The sequence below is a fragment of the Abramis brama genome (genome assembly GCF_963993115.1).
Source record: "Abramis brama genome assembly, chromosome: 10".
Classification (NCBI taxonomy): domain Eukaryota; kingdom Metazoa; phylum Chordata; class Actinopteri; order Cypriniformes; family Leuciscidae; genus Abramis; species Abramis brama.
Window position 1 is genome coordinate 12,467,161 of NC_139972.1, and position 26,154 is coordinate 12,493,314.

Here is a 26,154-nt window from a genome sequence, read left to right on the forward strand (position 1 = left end):
ATATCACCTAAAACATTTGCATGATAAAATACAGCACAATACAGCACCGTTTCCATCCAGCGAAAAATCATCACTTCCTGATAAACTAGCCAAATATCACTAAGAAAAATGTAATTTAAATTCCAAAATGAGCATACAAATAGGTGAATGGAAACATAGATAATGTATCCTTTTAACAGCAAAAGCTTAATTTGGGGATTTAAACTCTTGATATCTGGCAACTGCAAGAATGAAAGCTTGTAGAGGCTCGTTAAAAACAGTCTGTAACATTTTGTGTCTTTTTTTTTTTGACAAAAGTTTTTATTTTTTAACTACATTTTAGTGTCGTCTTTTTGACGTTGGTGTTGTTTCATCATTGCCTTGACTTAGTCAGGGAAAAAAGGTAATTGACAAACATCACTGTAAAAAGTGAACAGTTGGATCAACTTAAAAAAATTACTTCAATTGGTAACACCTAAAGAAATTAAGTTTTCTCAACTTAAATTATCACATTTTATCGTGAAAAACGTGATAATTTAAGTTGAGAAAACTTAATTTCTTTAGGTGTTACCAATTGAAGTAATTTTTTAAGTTGATCCAACTGTTCACTTTTTACAGTGATTTTCACTATGAAATGAACACTATGAACAATGCTAGCATGAATATATATATATATATATATTTTTTTTTTTTTTTTTTTTTTATTATTATTATTTTTTTTTTTTTTTTTTTTTTGATAGGACATAAATATGAGATATTTAAAAATGCAACATTTGTATATCTAAAAATAATAAATATTTTTATATTTAAAAATGTGTTGTTTTTGTTTCTACCCTTTTACCTTTCATAGGTTGAATACTCTCTTTTTGCACCCCTGTATCATTACATATTTGTTATACAATTTTTGTATCCATTTTATACTGAAACACCCTGAGTCCAAATGTCCACTGAGGAACAGAAAGAGAACATAGAAACTACAGGGACATATACGATATGAACAAGTTGACAACCTAATTTTTAATCACTGAACGTACAGCAACATCACATATTTTAATTAATTGACTGACCATGAAAGTAACCATGGCCTATTTGCTAAGATGTTTGGGGAGTAAGTCTTGTAAAGTGGGATGAAGATGAATATATTTAATTAGGACTGGAGGCCCTTTTGTTGTGGCGGTCTACAATGGGATCGAAGGGTCTAGTCATATCCCTGAAGAGGAAGAGCTGTTGTAATTTTTTCAGGCCACCCTTTCACGTTCAACAGCAAATTCTTAGTTAAATTGGAAAGCATACAGTATGTAGAGCAAACGTTGAGCTGGCGATTTCTCCAGGGATGCTCCAGTTTTGAGTCTCCAGCTTTTCCAGAGGAAGACAGATGCATTAGGGGCTCATTAAAACCTCACGGTGTCTTTTGTTTCATACCAAGCAGCTTCACGTTCATTATCGGGAAGAGGTCTGAACAATTTAGAATGACACTTACTCTGAGTTCAATGGAGTTTAAAGGCATCTATAGGGGCTTTTGCACCGGAGGAACGTTTTCATAGTTCATAAAACTATTGACAGAAGTACCCACTTTTTGGAGTGTTCACACCACAGGAACTGGTAAAGATATTAGGTATCAGCTCCTACATCAGAGAAGGAACCCAGCACAGTAACCATCAGTAGGTGTACGCTGATTGGCTGAACATACAGTATGCAAAACACCGGCACCCACCATTCTTTAAAAGCCATGCAAACACACAGTTTATAGCCTATAGTATATTTACTCCATGAACATGGAAAACAGTGATAGTTGGACCAACGGCGAAGTCCAGGCACTTCTCAACCTTTACGCAAAGGAGGAAATCCGACGCAATTTTGAAGGGGTCAAGCGAAACATGATTATGTACTTGTATGTATTTCTGCTCAGCTAGCAACATTAGGCATCAACCACGCGGCAAACGTTATAATACTTTTTCGTATACTGTTTACTTTCTTTTTTTTTAAACAATTCTATCTAACAATATTAGATAGGACTGTTAAACAGATCGTAAACTAATGATGAAGACGGAGAATGTAAGCGCTGTGTGCTCAGGCTCTTGCGTTCTCAGCGCCGTCAAAATAAAAGTCCGCCGCACTGTCAAAATGAAAGTCCCACACAACAACCAGAGCGGCAGGACGTAAGTGACGGGTTGCGTCACTTCAGATTCAAGGCCCTTGCACACTGAGTCCGAAATTCGCACCGAAATTTTCGCATGTTAAAAAAAAAATATCCTCACGTTATGTCAATCATGCTTGCACACTGCCTCCGAAACTTTCGTCCGTCATAAAAAAATTCGGATCATGTTCGATTTTCTGCATTTTTCGCATCCATAGCAAGCATTTTGAATGGTGTTTTGACATTTCATTTTGACTGAATCACGAATACGAAAAAACACATGCAATAATTTCAGACTCAGTGTGCAAGGACTTTCAGAGTTCCTACTGGCGGTGCAAATGCAACCAGGAAAATGGCCCTAGGGGAAAATTTCGCTCTTAGGGGACCGCCTTGGTGGCTGGCTCCTATAACTGTGTTCATATACTGTCAAACCAAAAATTATTCAGACACCAGATATAATTTTTTACTAGTGGGTGCAGGACACTATAGTTGATTTATGTAAGTGAGGATAGCAAAATACAGTAAACTGTGACATTATACCTAAAACAGTGGACTATCAGTAAAATGTACAAAGATTTGGGACCAGAAATGATTCAGACACTTTGACCTGACCATGTTTTGCTCAAGTGTTTTTTCTTTAATTGCTAATGTGACCGTTTTATACCACAGACTGAACCAAATTAAGCATTGCTTGGTAATTGCTTGACCTAAATTGGTATTATCTAATTGTGTACTTAAATTTAACAGCTGACAGCTATTCAACTTAATTTGTGAGACAGTCTAACAGAAGGATGGCCAAAACCAGTGAAATATCAACTGATTTGATAGTTTTTGTCATATTTTATTACCATTTTCTAAACTATAGCGAATAAACTGTGATACTGTGATAAATGTTGAAGGTGTCTGAATAAATTTTGGTTTGACTGTAACTACCTGGTGCCAATGCCATGTTATCACTGATGAATAGAGGGCAGACAGATGTCCATCAAACATGAAATGGTGAGGCTGGTGTTGCTCCCTCAGTAAAGATGAATGTGAAAATGGATTTTAATGATTAAAAAAACAAAAAAAAACAAGTGCATAGGCTTTCTAGCATTAATATTAGTCTACTATAGTAACATTCTAGTTAAGGACGGCCTGTTTCACAGTCACATTTTGATTGCCACCTACAGACTGCACCCACTAAAATGCAGCTCTGAGTAGGCTAAAGGTATGGGGATTTTTTAGAGTGCTAGGTAATTTGGTCAAGTTGATTATTTCACCGGTTGCATATCAGGTTGTTCTAACTTACCGTACATTTACGCATCTGTTAAATGTGTTGCAATGAGTGTGTTTTATAGTAAAGAAGACACAATATAATTTTGGTGTCAATCATGGTAACTTGTATTCATGATAAAACTGCTGAAATTAAGTAGCCTATCTAAGAAGCATTTATATCTGGTGGTCTAAAACATGTTAATTTCATGGATTTCCAAATATGTTGGCCTAGGCAATTTTCCTTTTTGTTTTATGCAGTAATATTATTAAATGCTCTGCCATCTATATTTGTTCAGTAGCTTTTAGTTTTATAATAATATAAAATATATACTAGCGACAGGTTTGTTATGGTCTGACAACTACGCAAATGTTTTCTAGCTGGGGATACTTTGCGTTACGTTATCGTCCCGTTTCGTTACTTCAGATGCACTCTCTTCAGTGCTACACTGGCGCCAGGCCGCCAGCTATGTATAGTATCATATTTATTTATTACCAAAATGTCACAAAAATATCCCTAAACATTGAATATTTGAATTAGCAATCATTTAATTTAATAATAATTAAATTGCAATAAATATATGATGGCACCACTCCATATTCTACAGTTTGAGGACCACTGTAACATACTACAATATCAAGTCTATTTATATCTTAGTACATTATCTGCCATGGGATATTCGCATTACATACATACTGTACGATGGATTCTTGGTATGAACTTGCATTAAGATACTTCAAAGCGCTGTTATGACAGCCTTTCTCGTTATGACAGCTTTTTGAAATTCATTTCGAGCAGATATTAGAAAATCCATAGGTAATTATCTTAAGAGCGGAGACTGGATTACTGTTGCCTATGAATACTGTAGAGTGAATCAATCCCAGACAGTTAATGATTTTTTCAAAAAAGAATGATTTTGGCCTGATTTTTTGTTTAAAAACAGGATCCACATGTTCAAATTTGTAAAGCAATCACGTTTTCTGTGCTCCAACATACACTGTGCCACTTGTGTTCCTGCGTAGACATATTATAAGATAAATAGGACTCTGTAAAGCACAAATGTTCAGAAATGTATTTGCAGATAGACACAATGTGCACAATTTTCCTTGTTAATGAAAAACTGCAGTTCCTAAAGCAAGCCACAAATGCTTTGTGATTATTCCTGTGTAAAATAGAGGACTGGTTTCCTAAACAACTGCTTTCAAATTCAACAGCTGCACATATGTAATTTCACTCAAATGAATCACAAAAATAGTGAACACTTTTAGTTACTTTGTCCATGTTCACATTGAGAGTAAACATTCATCACAATGACTAGTCATTGTATGGATACACAATTCACAAATTATTGGACATGAGGGCAGGATTTAATTTGTTAGTTGAACTGTTTAGTTTCATGTTGTTTAAGTGCTAACACATTAGCAGTTGCCATTCATTAACGTCTATTGTATGATAGCTAAACATGTTTGAGTAGATCCTCTGTACCTCTCGGTTTCATATGATGTACTTGATACAATCTTTATTTGAAACGCCAAGATACTTACATTTTCATAATCAGGCTTTAGACATAGCCGATTAATTTCGTATCGTGACTGAGCTGAGGCAAGTGGCTTTCGGTTCATTTTTGTGACGCCGTAGTTCCTGGAGACAGAGACGAGCCTAATATGAATAAAAGTTTACAGTTTTGAACGATGTAGGCTACTCTACTCTTATCTGTATGACCGAAAAACTACAGAGTAGCATATTAAGTTATTTTAGCTGTTAAGAGAAAAATAAATCCAAATGAACACGTTTGTCGAACACTAATTCAATATATACAGTGAGGAAAATAAGTATTTGAACACCCTGCTATTTTGCAAGTTCTCCCATTTGGAAATCATGGAGGGGTCTGAAATTGTCATCGTAGGTGCATGTCCACTGTGAGAGATATAATCTAAAAAAAAAAATCCATAAATCACAATCTATGATTTTTTAACTATTTATTTGTATGATACAGCTGCAAATAAGTATTTGAACACCTGTCTATCAGCTAGAATTCTGACCCTCAAAGACCTGTTAGTCTGCCTTTAAAATGTCCACCTCCACTCCATTTATTATCCTAAATTAGATGCACCTGTTTGAGGTCGTTAGCTGCATAAAGACACCTGTCCACCCCATACAATCAGTAAGAATCCAACTACTAACATGGCCAAGACCAAAGAGCTGTCCAAAGACACTAGAGACAAAATTGTACACCTCCACAAGGCTGGAAAGGGCTACGGGGAAATTGCCAAGCAGCTTGGTGAAAAAAGGTCCACTGTTGGAGCAATCATTAGAAAATGGAAGAAGCTAAACATGACTGTCAATCTCCCTCGGACTGGGGCTCCATGCAAGATCTCACCTCGTGGGGTCTCAATGATCCTGAGAAAGGTGAGAAATCAGCCCAGAACTACACGGGAGGAGCTGGTCAATGACCTGAAAAGAGCTGGGACCACCGTTTCCAATGTTACTGTTGGTAATACACTAAGACGTCATGGTTTGAAATCATGCATGGCACGGAAGGTTCCCCTGCTTAAACCAGCACATGTCAAGGCCCGTCTTAAGTTTGCCAATGACCATTTGGATAATCCAGAGGAGTCATGGGAGAAAGTCATGTGGTCAGATGAGACCAAAATAGAACTATTTGGTCATAATTCCACTAAACGTGTTTGGAGGAAGAAGAATGATAAGTACCATCCCAAGAACACCATCCCTACTGTGAAGCATGGGGGTGGTAGCTTCATGCTTTGGGGGTGTTTTTCTGCACATGGGACAGGGCGACTGCACTGTATTAAGGAGAGGATGACCGGGGCCATGTATTGCGAGATTTTGGGGAACAACCTCCTTCCCTCAGTTAGAGCATTGAAGATGGGTCGAGGCTGGGTCTTCCAACATGACAATGACCCGAAGCACACAGCCAGGATAACCAAGGAGTGGCTCTGTAAGAAGCATATCAAGGTTCTGGCGTGGCGTAGCCAGTCTCCAGACCTAAACCCAATAGAGAATCTTTGGAGGGAGCTCAAACTCCGTGTTTCTCAGCGACAGCCCAGAAACCTGACTGATCTAGAGAAGATCTGTGTGGAGGAGTGGGCCAAAATCCCTCCTGCAGTGTATGCAAACCTGGTGAAAAACTACAGGAAACGTTTGACCTCTGTAATTGCAAACAAAGGCTACTGTACCAAATATTAACATTGATTTTCTCAGGTGTTCAAATACTTATTTGCAGCTGTATCATACAAATAAATAGTTAAAAAATCATACATTGTGATTTCTGGATTTTTTTTTTAGATTATGTCTCTCACAGTGGACATGCACCTACAATGACAATTTCAGACCCCTCCATGATTTCTAAGTGGGAGAACTTGCAAAATAGCAGGGTGTTCAAATACTTATTTTCCTCACTGTATATATATATATATATATATATATATATATATATATATATATATATATATATATATATATATATATTTATTTTTTTAACAGAACTGCTTTTGAAATCACGATTGGAATTATTAGGCTACAGAAGTAAAGACATTGTATATATTTGTTCCTTAGTGTAAAATGGAAATGCGTGGTAATTTTATTTCATAAATAGGCTATAAGCAAAAAACTATGGTGTAACAGAGTTGTTGAACTAGACAAATCTCTCTGCATCAATAATAGGCTATAAAATGCATTAATAGGCTAAATAAAAATTAGTTTCGCCACGGCGGCTGGCGCAGCGGTAATAGGCATTCTGGTTGGTTACCATCTGTAGCAGCTTCTAACTTAGTGCCTTAAAAAGTAACAGTTAAATGTTTACTAAAGTCACCATCTTGAGTGCTTGCTATTTCTATTTACAGATAAGCATGACAGAGAGAAGGTTAGTGTTGACTGTATCAGGAGCTAGCAGCTAAGGAATAACCAGGAACGGCTCAGAATTCAGTTTGCTCATGCACTAATAGCCTGAAACTGGCTGGGTGGATATAACCTGCTGCAATTACTGCTAAGCAACAATAGAAGTGTGATGTAGCCCATCTGCACACACACACACACACACACACACACACACACACACACACACACACACACAGTATATATATAAATATATGTCCCTTTTAATGGTAGGACCATGTACCACCCTTCCCACTAAATTAACGCCATGGGGGGCGAGGGAACAGGGACCAGAACAGAGAATGGATTTCCCCTCTCTAGGTTTAAAAGCCTTCAAGTGCTTTTCTCTTCCCTTAAAGAGACAGAGTAACACACTAAAATACATCTACTGTAGACCAGAGAATAGCTCTGAATGGTAATGGAAAAGCTTAAAACATCTCACAGCAGTATGATATTACAAAGACAGTCAGGCACTATTGGGGTTAAACCTACTGCTCGATCTTTTGAAATATGCAAGGAAACCAAATTTCTGGCATGAAAAATTACAGCTCGTAACACGGCTGGTCCATGTGGTAATTGTCAGGCAGGTAATTGTCAACCTAACTATGGCTTATAATTTGAAACATTAGTAGCCCAACGTTTGCCACTATTTCTCTCTAGTGTAGGCACGTCCACTATATTGAGGAGATGGCGAGTCAACTACAGCCGACACAGACTCAGAAATCACTAGTTTATTAATAAATTATTAAAATGTTCAGACATTCTCCTTATCAATATATATTCAAGTAATTAAGTAAGGGATATTTGGTAGGTAGCCATGTAATAAGCAGGATAATGTAGAGCGAGGCGGTTGTTATAGCGAATACAACCCCGACAGGCTGATCAGGATCTTGAATCAGCCTGAAGGGGTTGTATTCGCTATAACAACCGCCTCGCTCTACATTATCCTGCTTATTACATGGCTACCTACCAAATAAATCAATAATTTGACACAAAATATTGATTTAAAAAGTTTATTGATTTAAAAACGATTGTATTGCTTCCGCTAAAGAAAATAGTCCGTTCCGTCTCTACGGTTAGAATCCTGCGTCCATAGCAACGCTTTGTTTTTCATGGAAACGGTGTGTTATACTTAGCAGCGGTCTGTTATCAACAAATAACAGGCCGCATTCTACATTAGAATTCAACCAAGCCATGTAATAAGTTAATATAATAAACATGTAATTACTGGACAATTGGCTTAAATTAAAACCTACCAGTCGAATAGAAACTCAACTTCGTCGGGGACAGCCCTAATAATCCATTTCTGAAAGATTTTCTCTCATAGATTATAATTAGGGGTGATCTAAGATCAGGGGTGTACAATCCTTTTTCTGGAGGGCCACCATCAGAGTCCAGCTCCAACTCCAATTTAAAAACACCTGAACCAGCTAAGCAAGGTCTTCAAGATTACTAGAAACTTCCCGGTGTGTTGGAATAAATCTTTGCAGGAAGGTGACACTCCAGGAGCAGGAATGGGCATTCCTGACCTAAGCCGAGTACATAGACATGAGCCACACAGGTTTCAAAGTAACTTTAACTAATAACCAAATAACGATTTAGACATTGTTTAGGCTATTTTGTTGGTAATATAACAGTCTTTCAAAAACCTTGCCAAAGGTTAATACAGTAATTTACTGCTTGTTAAAGTAAAAAGGTTACAGAAATATTAACAAATCACAATACATTTGTAGAAGAACCATTCCTTGGTCAACACTTCCATTGATAGTCATTGCATCACTGTAATTGCAGATAGTTGAATTCGCATTACCACTGGTCTCATTTTCCCACGTGGCCTCAAATTGTCAAATCTCATTGAAAATGAATGATTTCTGGTTGCCTTGTCACTGCAAATCAGTGTCAGTGTGAATCTCCCTTTACACCAGAACAGGCATCCAGGTGCTTCTTTTACCACTGCTATTCTGACAACAATCTCAAAATGGCAAGGATCTCTGTATGCCACTCTGACATATCAAACTAGATGTCCACCCACAACCCTGAGCTCATACCTCCAAACTAAGACTTCCCTGATGAGTTTCCTCACCCAACCTCTCAGTCTCAAATCTCAGCTGAAGGTCAAGCCGCTGTTTGCTGTCATCTTAGATCACCAGCTGTCCTACGACAACTGCCTGGGCTTTATGCCATTCCATTTCAAGAAAAATTTCCTTGAATGCCTCTATACTCAGCTCCTCATTTAGACCAGTCATTTCACTGCTATATTATCACAACTTAAAGGGGTGGTATAATGCCCTTTTCACAAGATGTAAAATATGTCTTTGATGTCCCCAGAGTGTGTATGTGAAGTTTTAGCTCAAAATACCCCACAGATATTTCTATATAGCATGTTAAATTTGTCACTTTTTGAGGATGAGAAAAAACATACCGTTTTGTGTCTGTTCCTTTAAATGCAAATGAGCTGCTGCTCCCGGCACAGAGGGTGGAGCTACAACAACTTGTGTCCTTTTACCTCACACAGACATGCACTGAACATTTCACATTTTTTTTAGCCTTTTATGTTCAAACCGGGGTCAGATGATGTCAACGGAGTCAATGATGGAGAGACTCAAGAAGTGACAACATGTAGAAGCAACAGGACATTTCTGAATGGTTAGTTGATGAATTCATGTAGCTTATTGTGTAGTTATCTTCTAGTCATTGATTAGCATATTCTGTCTTGATTATCTATAAATCGTGTTCAGGGGGCGGGGTTTATGTAAATTCTTGGGTTGGTGATGTCACTAACCCGGGCGGAATGATGTGTAGTCCCTACCAGCCGTTTGTTGTAGTCCTTAAAAAGCAATTTCTTTAAAAGCAAATATCTCCCTTTGCTTTGAACTTTGAGAATTGTAACTTTGCAGATGTTGTTTATGCTCAAACAGCAACATTACACACTAACTAAAGTTAGAAAAGTGAAATCATAATCAGCCACCCCTTTAAGCTTGGCTTATTAGCAAATTGTACATATTACAACTTTGCTCAGATCTCTACAGGTAATTCAGGTAACCTTGACTTACCCTAAAAGCTAAACCTAATGATGTCCACACTGTAACTGCCTGTGAGTTTTTAGAGTCATCTTTAGAGACTAATCTGTAGGATCTCTTTAGTACCATTCTGCTTATACATTACTACCAACTTGATAAAAATGTACATGTAATTGCAACTGCTGTTTGTTGTCATTAAATATAATCATACTACACTCTCAGCTACCTGTCCTGATAATTGTTACAACATTTTTTTGATAAGAAATGCATTTTCTGCAATTTGGAGTGTTGGTTTTGTTGTCTTGGTCCACAGGAGAACTCTCGAGACCACATAAACATGGCCTCGGTCTGGATCTAGCATTGTTTTAAGACCCCACACAAGGGATAGATATCTCACATCTCCAAGCACACCACATCTCTTTGGTGTACCTCATAACTTGGATGAGAATATGAGTTACTGTATGTCTGGGCCCCCGATTTGTCTTGTCATTGTCTGGTATTGGTCTGGTCTTGATATTAACTCTAATTTGCTAAGAACTTCAGGTAAATTATTTAGATTTGTTAAAGCCAAACAGACTATAATGCTACAAAGCTCTTTTAACACTATCTCTGTCTATATCTATTACCATTTCAGTTGTATCCGACTCTTGGTGATTCTATGACCATCTCTTGCCATAAGCAAGAGACTGTCCATTAATTTTCTTGGCAATGATTTTTCCGGTGTAGGCTGCCAGGTCTTTTTTCCCAACCCTCCCTTATAAATGGCTTGGGACTCACACACACGCATTCACACCTACTGACAATTTAGCATCTCCAATTCACCTATACTGCATGTTTTTGGATTGTGGGGGAAACCGGAGCACCCACGCGTGAAACCCAGGACTACTGGCTCAGCCGGGACTCGAACCTGGGACCTTCTTGCTGTGAGTCACTACAAAGACTTAATTGCCTTGTTTTAGCTAAACTGAATTTTCATGGATGTAAGTGCAGTTATAGACGATATGGCAAATTACCACAATCTGACTAACTTTATAGAGATTTAAGCACCACTGCGATCTAGACACCTGAATCAGACCTTTTAAAAAAGCACATTCAACTACATCGTACATCTGGATATATGTTTTTCTCCATCATTGGATGAATAACTGCTGTCATGATCAATAGAAAATATACACAAACTATCTTTTGAATTAAATTCCATTTGCCACCTACTTCCAGTGGGTGGTTATAATGCAACGTTAATTGCATCAGGCAAATAGCATTGCGATTTGTGAATAAGGTGCCTTCTATAATAAGCATAATTCACAGGCATTTATTGAAAGGAGGCGTGTTTGCACAGAAGAAAATTATAATAATTTAATTTAAATATGCTGCATCGTTATTACAGTGAATTTAGCAACTGGTTGTGGGTTTGGATTGTGGGTTTGTGAATAAGACGCAAGTTTTTGAGCTAAAATACCACATTCAAAAGTGGCTGTCTGTTTAGAGAATTCATCACTGTGCCACATATCCAAGACAAAATGTTTCCACTTTTTGTTAGAGTAGCAGTTCTATGCATCAGCAATGGTGACCTGTACAAAATCTGGCATCTCTCTCTTAAACGTGTAGCACAAGTTTGCTGTAAACCCAGGAAGCATGTAAAGCGGATTCAGCTCATAATGGATATTCCTGGGGCCAATTCATCAAATGTTCCAGGTTTGCTTTCTCACAGGCAGAGACTATGTAAATGCATCCCAGGCTCCTTTGGGAGATAAGAGGGGGCCGAACGGCACATTGTTTATTGGGAGTTGTGTTCAACATAAATCATCCAGCCACAAAGACAGAGAAGATAACTCACCTTTCACTTTGTTTTTCGTTGCCGCCTCTGAGAGCATGAAATGGAGAAGAGAGATGGAGGAACAGGGATGAAGGGGAAAGAGAGAGAGAGAGAGAGAGAGAGAGCGAGAGAGAGAGAGAGAAACGAGAGTGATTATAAAATCCTCAGCATATACTCGTCAAGTCTCCCATTAAATTAAGTAACAGTTTCTGAAATTTGCCAGTGAAGAAAGAAAAAGAAAGTTCTGGCATCAATGACACCATCAACCCAAGTTAACTTTCTTCAGTGGGGCACAAAAGGTGACGATTTCCTCACGCAGTTGCAACGAATAGAGGCTTTCAAGCTTCAAATCAGATGTTAAAGCACTATAAAAGTATCTTAACTCTTTCCCCGCCAGCATAAAAACAAAAAAAAGTTGCCAGCCGCTGCCAGCAATTTTGATAATTTTCACAAAACTTTCATGGCCCCCAGAATATTTTTTTTGTATGAATATCTGAACATACAGTTTATCAAAAGAAAGAACAGAGCCTCTGCTTTAAAAAACTGTTTTATTCTAGCTTCATGCATTCTTTTTTATCAACACTTGAAAGAGGGTAAGTTTCATGGAAAAAAACGACATTTTGAACAAAAAGCCTCGAAAAGCAGCCAAATTTTTCTTGATGCAGTCTTGTTCATAAGAATTCATGATAGAAGTAGGGTTCTCCATTTTGTGAATTATATTATTTGCTTCAAAAAACAAGTCTGAATGTTTTGTTCATGAAACAGTGTGATGTGATTATTGAATTCAACTAATTCAGACCCAAATGATCAGGTTGCAATTGTTATCAGCTCACTGGAGGGGAAGAATAACTGCAAGGAAAAGAGCGACTAGAACATTGTTCAGTCTCCTTTTGTGTTCCACAGAGGAAAGAAAGTCCTGCAAACAACATAAGGAATGCCTAGTGAGTGAATGCCTAGTGAGTTTACTTATGAAATACTACTACTTCTCTTTATTCAGAGTTGAAAGTTTGCTCATGTTTGAATGCATAAGCTTAATACTTTCATTATGCCTGACCTTCTGCTTTGCAAGCCGCCTGCCATAAACATCGCCTTGATGAGGAGCGTAACGGACATATTTTATAGCATGCGCCATCTGTATGGACTTCTTTACAGACCCAGCTGAATAATAATCATATACAACCCTTCATTGTCAATATGCATATGGAACATCACAGATGAGGTGAGACTAAGAACCGAAACGACACCGCCACCATTTTTGTTGCATGAGGAAAAATGACAGTAAAATCCCCATAAATGCATTTGCGCTCCTCAACTTCGAATGTGATCCATTCAAGACGATGAATAATTCATGCGGAACACTTTTTCTGACAACTTTTCTGACTTTGACAATACATTGGGTGAAAAGTTCATCATATTTGGATGTGACAAGACAAGTCTGAGGCAGAAGATATAACAACAATGCACTGTATATAGATTCTGAACCACCAGCTTAAGAGTTGTTTAGTGAAGATAACAATTGGAAGACTATCAAAGGGAGTGAACTCAACGTTAGCGTAATCAAAAAAGATGCACATTTTTAGGAACATTTATATTGCTTATACTGTAAGTTGCTCACAGCTCAGGAGACCAGGAGTTCCCAATGATGTTTAAAGAAACTTTCAGAAAAACACCTGAGATCTGAATACAAATAGATATAAATAAGACAATTGTTGTCATACAAAAAGTGTATAGATTATGAATAATAGAGTTCAGACAATTTTGTACTGACTTGACAATTGATATATTAAAGATTGCATTTGTGATTTTTTTCCCCCCACACACAATGATCTTAGTAACAGCAATTTAACTTGAGGGCAAATACTACAGTGCTTTTTGGAATAACCTTGAAGCCTCTTTTGTGCCACTGCAATTGTTCCCATTTATTAAAAGCTGTTATGTGATATTAGTGGGTGTGTACTTGAGTATGACATTGGTTACGGTCATTTATTTTGTATAAGTGGACAAATCTTTATTAAATGTGCCAAGTTTTTAGAAACGCACTGAATTATTTTCTTTGTATTCATGTTGGTTTCATAATGTTTTTTTAAAAACTATAGACCATATAAAAGAGAAGTGTATATGTACATATCATGTAATGTAGCCATCAAGTAAAAAGAAATTACATTTTACGTACATGTGAGTGTACACATCTTAAAGAGGACTTTTACAACGTCTTCATTTTGTTTTTGGGGTCTACTAGAATAGGTTTTCACGTTTGATTGTTTAAAAAGCACATCTTTCCCATATTTGACATTGTTGTTGCACCTCTCTTCACAGTCTGACAGAAACGCTCTGGGGTGTGTTTCCTAAAATCATCGTTAGCCAACTGTGGTCGCAAGTTCCTTCATTATCAGCATAGTTCAACAAGTCGGTGTATCCCGAAACCATAGTTCCAATGAACATTCGCAAACAGCATCGCAAAGTTGTGTGGTTGGAACGACAGGTATCGACCTGTGGTTAGAAGCATAGTTTCTTGTTTGCATGACGTGGACTCAACCATTTTTGAAGAGTGTGCATGTGCGTACGTGCTGTACTACGTAATAACGAGCCTATGATTGAATCTGGAAATAAAGCCAAATAACTGAGAAATTTTTTAAATAGTTCTCAGTTACCATGTCCGTAATTTAAAGCAAAACATCTAGCATTAATTCTCAAACAGATTCATTAAAATAAGTTATTACGCGACCACGTGCGTGACATCATTAACCAACGTGGTCGAATTACGAATTTGCGATAATACGGTTTCGGGAAACAGTCTTGACTAGCTAGTTGATTTCTTCAACGATGCATCATAATATGGTAGTTAAGCAGCGATTTACATCATTGTACGGGAAACGCAACCCTGTTTAGATCTTCTCTCTAGGAAGCCCCTCCTTCCGAATATCGCAATGTGCTCTGATTGGTCTGCTGGACCAGTGTGTTGTGATTGGTCAAATGAAATGTCACGCCTCTTACCATAACTGTGAGTTTCAACACACTATAATGCAATTTGAATTTAATAATTTGTCAAATTATACTTTTTTTTTTTTTTTTCAGTTCCAAATGTTATGAATTATTACCTGATAAATATCATGTGTTGGGGGTCGACCGTGCTTACATGACCAATTCTAATGATACTCCAAAGTCATGCAAGTTTGGGATCAAAAACATTATATAGCCACCAGTTTTACAAGTACTGTCAGTTAAATCTCCTTGACCCTCACAAATAACAGATCTCAGGCCCGAAACCCCATATTAATCAAACCGCTGTGATTTGGAACGTCGATCTAGAGTTTAACGAAGGAGTCATTGTTTTTCACACTCGTTAATCTCTCTCATTCTTCCGCCTTAGCCAACCACCCCCGACCCCCCTGCCTACATGGAAGTTATTAATCTCTGACTCTCCGCACGGTGTCGGAATCTAATAGTGTTGACAAAGTCAGACTCCATGATAAGATTCTCCTTGCTGTAAGCAGAAAATATGTGCCAGATCCTGAGAGGAATACCAATGGATACAAGGATCCACTAGAGAGCAAAAGCTCTTAATCGAACTCTATTTGCTCGGCTTTCACTCTTTTTTTTAAATATCTGTTACCCCCTTTCGGGTTGTTTATGGGAATTAGTGTGACGGGCAAATAAAAAGCACTCCAAAAATGACATTACAATAAAGAGAGCAAAGACAGATTCAGAGGCTATGTGAGCGAACATGAATTATTAATAATCTTGTTTGACACCTCACCTCAATCAAAGAAACATGAATTAGCAAATTACAGTTTATTGGATTTTTTGTGTGAACTGGTGATTCCTATTTATTCTTTTCAACACTGCAGGGAATGTCTTCCAGCCAGACGGAGAATATCATACAACTTATCAAACGAATAGCAACTTACAGTATATTTTGCTTAAAATTAAGCCTATTTGTACTTCCCATTAAAGGATTCAACTTTATACAACTTGAACCATTCTATCTTGCATTTGTGGCATAATGTAATTTGACTTGTCCCTGAACTTTTTATATTTTAAAAGCAAAAATGGCATTTACAGGAATGCACTTATAAGAGTAAACCATTTCAGAGGCTTTAAAAGCCGAAATGGAAAGCGTGTATTTTTGTTAAAGCACTAATGCTTGTTTATTTTTTGAGCTGGACCATCTTTTCATGCTGTTAATACTTTTCAAAGGAGAATGAATGTCTGGTTACGTCTGTTTACCACCGTCACTGGTGTCATGACAATGAAGCTGAACAAATGTACTCAGACAATGTCAGGAACTGATTTTATCACACTAGTCTAATGCCAACACATAAGTCTCATGTTCTAATGCCAACACATAAGTCTCATTATACTGTACTTTAAATGCTGTTGTTTAATTAGCCATCTGACAGCACACTCTGCCTTAGCAGTAAAGGTGCAGTCACATTTGTACTCTGCAAAATGTAGTTGTTTCAATAGGAATCCAGGGGTTTCCCATTAGAGCGATGTTTAGACTTTAAAGTCCCCCTGTAGTCAATAATGTTATCCCTTAAAACTCACCTTTTATCTCCAAAATGACGTATTTAAACGTTTTTTCTTGAAAAAAATTCTTCATGCCTTAAAATAGCTTGAATGTAACTCTACACCCTTGCCTCATTTTGTATACACGGTTCTATGAATATTTAAATTAGCCCCGCCTCCACTCACTCACATCAGCTCAGATATCCACTTGCTGTTGATCACAAGTTGAACTAATTGGTTATAAGGTAGTTTGTGACGTCAGAAACACCCACGATTTCAAACCGCATTTTTGAGACCGTCTTTGGTTCACTGCAGTTTTAAGGAGAAAATACTAAGCAATGGCGTTGACTTGCACATGAATTTGCACATGGTTTGTCTTAAAGCATATTAAAAACACCACATACAGTAGACATATAAACAACATTGAAAGCTTGATTTTCACCACGGGGGACTTTTAAAAAATCAGACACAATCCAGAACAAACACACACACAAATGAAGGCATAAGACTAGAACATCCCTAATGCAGAAAACACACAAACACACACACACACACACACACACACGTCTCACTTAATTTGGACTTTGTTGCTAGTTTGCACCGTTTCCATAGTTGAGATTGTTGTCATGGTTTCAGATTAGTTGTCATTTAGTTCAGGTGTGTGTCATTAATTATCCTTATTCGCACATGTACTTAAGTTCCTCTGTTTCTGTTCATTGCAGTTGGGACTTGTCTGTGCCTAGATGTGTTATATGCTGCTCTCTTTGTGTGGATTACTTGCGTGTGGATTTATTAAAGACTGCCTTTTATCTTCATCATCGTGTTCATGTACTTTCTACAATACAGCAGTGTGACACCTATGAATACCCATTAAAAATATATTTTTTCAAATTTTTTCCATTAAAAATCTATCAGTCACAATGCAGACTGCACACAGACATGAATTGAACACATTTACACAGGTGCCCAAATAATCTTTCATCAACATAACTCCCCTCACATCTCTCTGATGACGTGTGTACTGGTGCAAGGATGGGACAACCTGTCACATGACACCCACCTCCCATGCTGGCAACACGGGTGCGAATCCCGCTCGGAGCGGGTCGAGTACGACCGGTTACACACGGATGCGAATAAAGAACCTTTATTTTTAAGATTGCATAAGTATTTTTAAAATGGTATGTCAAGTTACAAATACTGTCTAATTTTTTTAATCAGCCTAATTACACAGTCCTTAAAAATGATTGGTCATTCAGGCAATCACACCGACTAGTCAATTTGGAAATCTCAGCCCAAAACGGTCCTAAAAATAGGCTTCAGCTTTGTATGCAAAATTTGAATGTGAAATGTGACATGGACAAGTTTTCGTGACATTTACCTGTCTATAAAAATGAATCTGGGCAATTAGCACGATTCTGCTCATGGAGGTTCCTGCCTCTGGGCTTTGCCTTAGTAACCACTATATCTCTTTCGGCCGCTCTCCTCCCGTGTTCTAAGAGACCGCAATCCCTTCTCACACGTTCATTTCTCTCTCTCTCTCCAATGCTTTTTCTGGCAGGGCCTATTTCTGATACCTGCCTGCGGGCGATGTGAAGAGAAGGGGGAGTCTGTCCCCACGGTGATTAGTCTAACCAACCATGAGAAAGGGTTTGTCCTCCAAAGCAGAGAGAATGAGGCCCTCCAGTGCGCTCGCCAGGCGGCCGGAGGAATCATACCTCACATTGCCAAACAGAGAGAGTCCCTCGGGCTCTACGGCTGCGACTGACCCCACGTCAAAGAGTAACCAATCATTCTCAGGCCAGAGGAATAAAAAAAGAATCCATCAGACAAGTGCAATAAAGCTTGACACAAGTGTTTTGATTTGTGCTATTGTGAACGTATAGCTGTATTCGTTGAATTATTTGTATATTACCATTTTGGTCATTATCATAACATTATTGATTGCTTTACTTTACATTTTAAAATACGGCTAGCTAGTGATGACATGTGTAAAACTAAGCATAGCCCTTATAACCAGAGCAGTCCTGAATGTTTTCAATGCCTCAAAACTTTCTGCAATGTTGCAAGATTTTGAAGCTTTCCCTGGAGAAACGACCTGCTAAAGCAACTGAGATCAGCAGTTGGCAAGTGCCCACTTAAGGAGACTTCCATTGCCCTGATAAGAGCGAGAGTCTGAGGTGGGGAAGATAGAAAACACTCCATATGTTCCATTAGGACATTACAAAGACTTGAATGAGAGCTTGACGCTCCCATGTGAACAGTTTGAATCAGTACATTTTGCAGAAGCAAAACCATGTTGATTCAACTAGAATCGTGAATATTATTATTTATTTAAAAGATTGAATTTTTGTGTCACTTCAGACAAGTTTAAACAAGTTGCAAATAGCAGCAATAATACAACAAAATAAAGCTTTCTTAAGAAAATTGACGGTTGCTTTCCCATGCAAAACAAGAAACATGAATTACATTTTTGAATAAAATTAAGATTGTTTTATATCACTTCAGGCATATTTAAATAGAAAACAACAGCAATAATAATAAAATAAAAACATATAATAGTGACGTTTTCTAAAAAAAATTGATTTGCTTAAGAAACATGAATAAATTTCATCTCAAATCAGCTCAAACATTTTTAAATACAAAACAGCTGCAACAAAATACTGAAATACACATTTATTACACATTTATTAAGAAAAAAATTGATTAATTCATTGCTATAGGAGAGGAAGAATTCTCTAAACTCGTTAAATCATCTAAATCGACAACATGTATGTTAGACCCTATTACGACTAAGCTACTGAAAGACACTATCGACCACAACATTCTTTTAAATAGACTCATAAATTATGTTGGCATTAGTGGAATTGCATTAGCATGGTTTAAATCATACTTATCTGACTGTTATCAGTTTTTAGCAGTAAATGAAGAGATTATCGATCAAAAGTTCAGTATGGTGTACCACAAGGCTCAGTACTGGGACCGTTGCTGTTCACTCTGTACATGCTACCCTTGGGAGATATCATTAGGAAGCATGGCATTCGTTTTCACTGTTATGCGGATGATACGCAGCTTCATTTCTTCACACCCTAAATTTTTTCATCTTAAAAATATATCTAAATTACGTCATATGCTCTCAATGAAAAATGCAGAACAATTAGTTCATGCGTTCATGACATCAAGGCTAGATTATTGTAATGCTATTATGGGGGGTTGCCCTGCACGCTTAATAAACAAACTACAGCTGGTCCAAAATGCAGCAGCTTGAGTTCTTACCAGAACCAGGAACATTGGAACAATCCATCTATCCAAGACCATGTTGATTAATATCTATCTATCTATCTATCTATCTATCTATCTATCTATCTATCTATCTATCTATCTATCTATCTATCTATCTATCTATCTATCTATCTGTATTTTGTTGTTTTAGACCCCACTGACTTTCTTTGTATAAATATAAACAGCTGATTCTAATTGTGGGTGAACAAATTTACTTGTATTCCTAACATTTCTTAAGTACAGTAGTGTAAGTGAATTGAACAAACCCCTCACCTTGAATAATGAGCAAGAGTAGTAGTAGCTTCTGCCTTAGCAAGTGGCGCTAATAATAACAACATGATATTTCTGTCTTTATTGGTTCCCAAGGGAAAAACACCTGACAATCCAGGCATGCCCACAACACCTGAAGCAGAGCAGCAGTTTTCTACTCACAACATCCTCCTCTGCATGAAGTGACAGTCTGCTCAATGTCACCCCATGCTGTCCTCCTCACCTGTGGCCAACGGCATGTGAATAATTCAACATCTCTGTATTATTAATGAAGAATGAGCTGTAAGTAATGGCCGATGCCTGGGGCCATTTACAGTGACAATGCTGAACACAATTCCAGAAGCAGGGAAAAACCTATATAAACAACTCGCCGTTTCCCTTGGGAACATTTAATGCTGTGTACGTTTATCGTTTCATTCCCCACATTATCATAGCTAGAGTTACACTTAAAGGGCAGACAGGAAAGAATGAATTGGTAAAAGGTTAAAACTAAATTACGTTAGCTGGGCAAAACGTCTGAGGCGCATTTAAAGGACAATCACACACTGGTATAAAACCTCGCAAACATCTTTGTGTTCTCCCTATGAAAGAAGGGTAATTTTTCAAAGATATGGGCACATTGAGTAGGCGATGTACACTATCAAGATTAGCAATGAAAAGTGAGTTACAAATAAGAATTCCATACTTCTTTTTTTCTGAGAAAACACCACAGAAAATACCAGCACAGCTGATGAACTACAAGGAAATCTTGGTAAATGTCAAACCAAATAACTTTTGTGGCTTTTTGTGTAGCATTAAAATGGCATTTTCCCATAAACCTATGTTTAGCCAAAGGCTAAAATTATGGTATAAAGGCCCCTTTACCTCAAAATGAGAAACACATTGGTATATTCTGTAGCTCTGGTATTTTCTAGCAGGAGATTGTAATAATCTCACGTAGCCAGTTTTTTGACTATTGTTATAAAGTTTTGGCCCACTTTACAGCTTATTCTGGCCATGAACCGACCACTTAGATAGGAAGAGACTTTCTGACTGACTTGTGAAGCAAGTGGTTGCATGGCTGTCAATTGAGGGACAGATTTTATTAAAAAAAATCTTTCTTTGTGTTCCGAAGATGATCGAAAGTCTTATAGGTTTGGAACGACATGGAACGACATCATTTTCATTTTTGGGTTGAACTATCTCTTTAAGTTAAAATAGTTTGCATGAGCGAGAGTTTAAATAAAGATGCAAAAGCAGACTAGTTAGTATGTCTTTAAACGTCACGTGCCGAACAAATAATGTCCATGACAAGCTCTCCATGTTAGCTTGTGTTAAACACAGACCTTACTTCAAGCATTTAACTAAAAACCGTTCAAAAACCCATTGACTTCGGGAGGATGCAAAATTGCTAACTCCGACTTCCCAGAATTTTTGAAATAGCTGCTGATTGAATCTTTAGCAAGTGCTTTCCAATTTTGTCCGCAATATGCATCAGACAGTCCAAAAACATCAGTCCGTTCAGACTAGCTATAGTCATTCAGATAACATAAAGCTCTTTCAATAAGCAACTTTTCTTATCTTATGGAGTACAGCGTCAACAAATGTGTACAACAAATCTGTTTTGGACAGCTCTGTCACTAATAATGATTTTTATGGTTAAATTGCATCTCAGATGACATTAAATGTGTCTAAATCTTGTTTACAAGTCCTAAATATTATAAACGCATATTCTTCAGTGTCATCTTGATTTATTTGTTCTTGTATCAACAGCTTAAAATTTCATTTAAAGCCGTTCCTCGTTTGACACTCTATGACAGAGACACCATGGTGTCTCACTACAAATGTAAACACATCACCACAACCTCAAACACAGCATCAGTGTCACATATAAAGTCACTGAAGCAGAAAAATAACTACTTTAATTAATTTCAATGTTTATTTCTTCAGGACTGCCATATCAGACACAGGACTGTCATACAGCGGGTAAACACGGGTCTTTCGGATCTGTCCTCGAATATAACCACCTTTTATTTGGCACATGGCTGGAGCTTTAGAAAATGCTTTGAAGTTAAGCTCCCGTTGCATGCTTCCCTGTGGAACATGGCATGCAGATAAGAAAGAAACAGCCTCCAAACTGCAGGTAACGGAGTATTCAACCTTCTGCAGTCCTTATCTGACACCTCCCCTGAGGAAAGACGACCCATCAACACTGCACCTCGCGCTCACCCCTGACTTATGTCTACAACGCGGATGACATTGGCGGCTGTGTGTCCGTACACAAATAAACCATGTTTAGAAGTGCTGATCGGCCAAAGTGAAAAAGCTGTACTGCTTCCTTTGAGTTGTTGCATGTGAGTCAAGAACATGCTGTTGGAAAGACATTTTGCTATTGTTGTGATGACCACGCATTCAAAACTGCTGAGATAACAACCCAAAAATGTCAGAGTGTCATCAAACACAACTAGTATCCATAAGCACATGATGCTAAACAGTTTTCTGAGCCATTTTTGCAGGGTGGATGTATGAAGTCAGGTCTCCTCATGTTCGCACAGGTGAGTAACCACAGGTAGTTCCTCACATTAACTATGAACATGTTCCACTAACATCTGACAAGTTATGTCATAGTTTTGAACAGCAGGGAAGGAAGGGGTAAGATGTGACTAAGGCCCAGGTCACACACCTGGTTTTAAGATGCGTTTTGGTCGATCGAATCACAAGTGAACGGCGCGAAATACAGGTGTAAACGGGGTCTAAAACGTTTTGAGCTTGTCCACTTTCGACCACTTCCAGAGGTAGTCAAATGCATTCGACCGGATTGCTTTCGTAGTGCAAACGCTCACGTGGTCATATGCATTTGAACAGCTCCAAAAGACACTCAGTGACAAGTATCTCTGTTTCACGAGTTCACACGTACATGAAATCGAATGTAGTAATTTATGCGTATTTGGCGTGCTGTTCGGGAGAGGGCTCCGAGCTCGGAATTTGGCCCAAACCCATATACTCCCCCCTTTTGTCTGGGATAGAAAACCAGCCAAGAGTGAGGTGATGGGGTGGTGGAGGGATGCTGTGAAACTGTCATGGGACAGAGGTGAGTGAAGGCTATATTTATACTGGCTTCCTCTTGTGCTGATTGGTTGATTACCCGAACGTGCTCCTCCCGAACTCTGTTACATAAAACTTCATTAATTGTTTGTCTATTATTATTTATCCTAATACTAGTGATGCAATATGGCCAGTGTTTATGATTTTCAATTTTGTCTAGTCTATTAACATCTAAATTAGTAAATGTTTCCATTTACTTCCCATAATAATAAAAGTAATAATTAATAATAATAACAACAACATATTATTATTATACATACATAGTAGTCAACATTTGAAGTGGATCAAAACCTTTCATCAAAGTTATACATGAATTTTGAACAATACCCGTTCTTGTCTTAGGACTAGGACAAGGACAACTTTGATGAACTTTATTGATCCACTTCAAATGTTAACTTCTGTGTGTGTATATATACATATATTGTATATGAAATATATAAATGGAATTTTTGCTTGAAAATTATTATCCCAAAAAATCTCCTTTTCTGTTAGAGCATACAAGGTTGGAATGACTTGTGTGAATAATGATGTGATTTGGTGAACTATTTCTTTACCCTCTCACCCAGTCATAATAAACCTCGTCCTCATCTTGAAATGCCTAGTTCTTCGTTAATTTGTTTTTTATTCCACAGCAAAATCCAGCAGAGTGTTGAATGACCCACATGCAGCAGGTACATGGGGTCTCTTGGCCCGAAGAATGGCGAGTTCAGTCCATCTCTTTTCATGTTTCGAGCCGTCTCGTCATTGTGACCTTCTCAAAGTCAGTGCCCTAAATCGGTTTTCATCCGTGTAAGCTGTGACCTTTCCAGCTTGGAGGCTTTTAGCCTTACCTGCAGCACCACACAGCTCCACCACCTGCTCCAAGAGCACAGTCTGACAGAGAGCTAATGCTTCAGAGATCAACCAATCTCATTCGCATCCTCTACGCCAGTCCATGGCATTTGTGTATTCAACCTTCTGAAATTCAACTTCAATAAGCAAGAGGGATGTTATGACACCTCATGATATGATATGATGGCATGTACAGCTGTGTGATATCACTCTGGTCTGCTGCTAGCATTTTAGAAGCTATTAGTTTTGCTCTTTTTGTTTAGGGGATGGTAGAAAATGGAAAAAAAAATCAGTTGTAGTGGACAGACAGGATGGATAGACAGACGGACGGATGGACAGACAATCAGATGATCGAACGATAGATAGATAGACAGACAGACTATCAAATGAGTGAACGATAGATAGACAGACAGACAGATAGATAAATAGATGATTGAAAGAATGAACAAACAATAGATAGATACTATAAGAAAGAGACAGACAGACAGACAGATGATAGATAGAACGACAGACAGATAGATAATCGAAAGAATGAACAATAGATAGATACTATAAGAAAGAGACAGACAGACAGACAGATGATAGATAGAACGACAGACAGATAGATAGATGATCGAAAGAATGAACAATAGATAGATACTATAAGGAAGAGACAGACAGACAGACAGACAGATGATAGATAGAATGACAGACAGATAGATAGATGATCGAAAGAACGAACAATAGATAGACACTATAAGAAAGAGATAGACAGACAGACAGAACGATCGAAAGATAGACAGATATATAGACAGACAATCAGATGGTTGAACGAACAAACAAACAATAGATAGATGAACGAATGAACGATAGATAGAAAGACAGACAGACGATCAAATGAGTGAATGATAGATAGAACGATAGAACGATAGAAAGATAGAACGATAGAACGATAGATAGATAGATAGATAGATAGATAGATAGATAGATAGATAGATAGATAGATAGATAGATAGATAGATAGATAGATAGATAGATAGATAGATAGATAGATAGATAGACCATTTTAACAGGGAAAGTAGTTTGAGAACTGAAAATATTGTGCTATATAACACACACACACACACACACACACACACACAAATGTTTGAAGCAAATGAACAGATTGATTTGATTAACACAGCGCAGCAGGAAACCAATCAGTATGCCAGTGTTGTTATTAAGGACCGAAGTGGATGTGTTTGTTCACAAGTCCAGAAATACAGCAATTAGCAAAGCATAGAAAACAATTATAGCATAATAGTTTAGATTACTGGTAATGGCTGACACATCTCTGCATGGTATATAGTAAAAGAATAAAGAAGTGATGCCACATTGCAGAGAATTAAACAATTTTATCTTGAGTACTATTGCTGATGCTCTCAACGTCTCAAAGGTAAACCAGTTTGCTGCCCATGTCTAGATTTCTTTTGTTTACTTGAATTATATCAAAAATAGTATAATAGCAATTTCTTATGGAGCTCTATCCTCAAAACAGGGTGGGTATGTAATTACCCACGTATTGTTGTGAAAAGGGTCAATAATAAATAAAAATAATGTAGTTTACAAAGCCAAATTCTTAGAAATGTAATTTGTGTATTCAGGTTGCTCTTATGTTTTAACAAACCAATTTTAACAAAATACTCAATCAGTCTAAAAATCAATGTACCTATCAACTAAACAATAACAACAAATTGTATTTAATTTACACCTTGAACACACGTGAGTTTCTTCTTGAATCATGAATATAATTTTTTCTTTGAGATATACCATTTAACAACCTGAACTAACCCTGCTATGTCATTAAATGTCAAATTATGTGTGTTTTTTTTCTTTTATAAATTCTAACACAATCATGAGGGTCTACAGGGGTTCTCTCTGTGATATAATTTCATGTTTATGGATTTCTTGTCACATGACAACAAATTAACTTCCTGCAAATTGCTTACACCAAACTGACTTTGATTTAGTAAGCTTTTTTCTTCCAAATCAACTACTTTTTAAAGTACTTTTTTATCCACAAGAATTTCCTTTTTTTTTTTTTTTTTTTTTTACAATCCTA

The 26,154-nt window shown here is 37.5% G+C and overlaps 1 protein-coding gene across 6 annotated transcripts in view; it reads right to left on the reverse strand.

The window, feature by feature from the left end:
• The window catches only part of cadm2b (cell adhesion molecule 2b), a 247,117-nt gene that overhangs the window by 85,201 nt on the left and 135,762 nt on the right, over positions 1-26,154 (reverse strand). For 5 of the 6 annotated variants that reach the window (XM_084126049.1, XM_084126046.1, XM_084126051.1 and 2 more), the window contains one exon: positions 12,123-12,149. The exons of the other annotated variant lie outside the window; for it this stretch is intronic. In XM_084126049.1, coding sequence (XP_083982175.1) covers positions 12,123-12,149 — 27 coding nt within the window. The remainder of the gene's footprint in view (positions 1-12,122; positions 12,150-26,154) is intronic. 6 annotated transcript variants of the gene reach the window in all.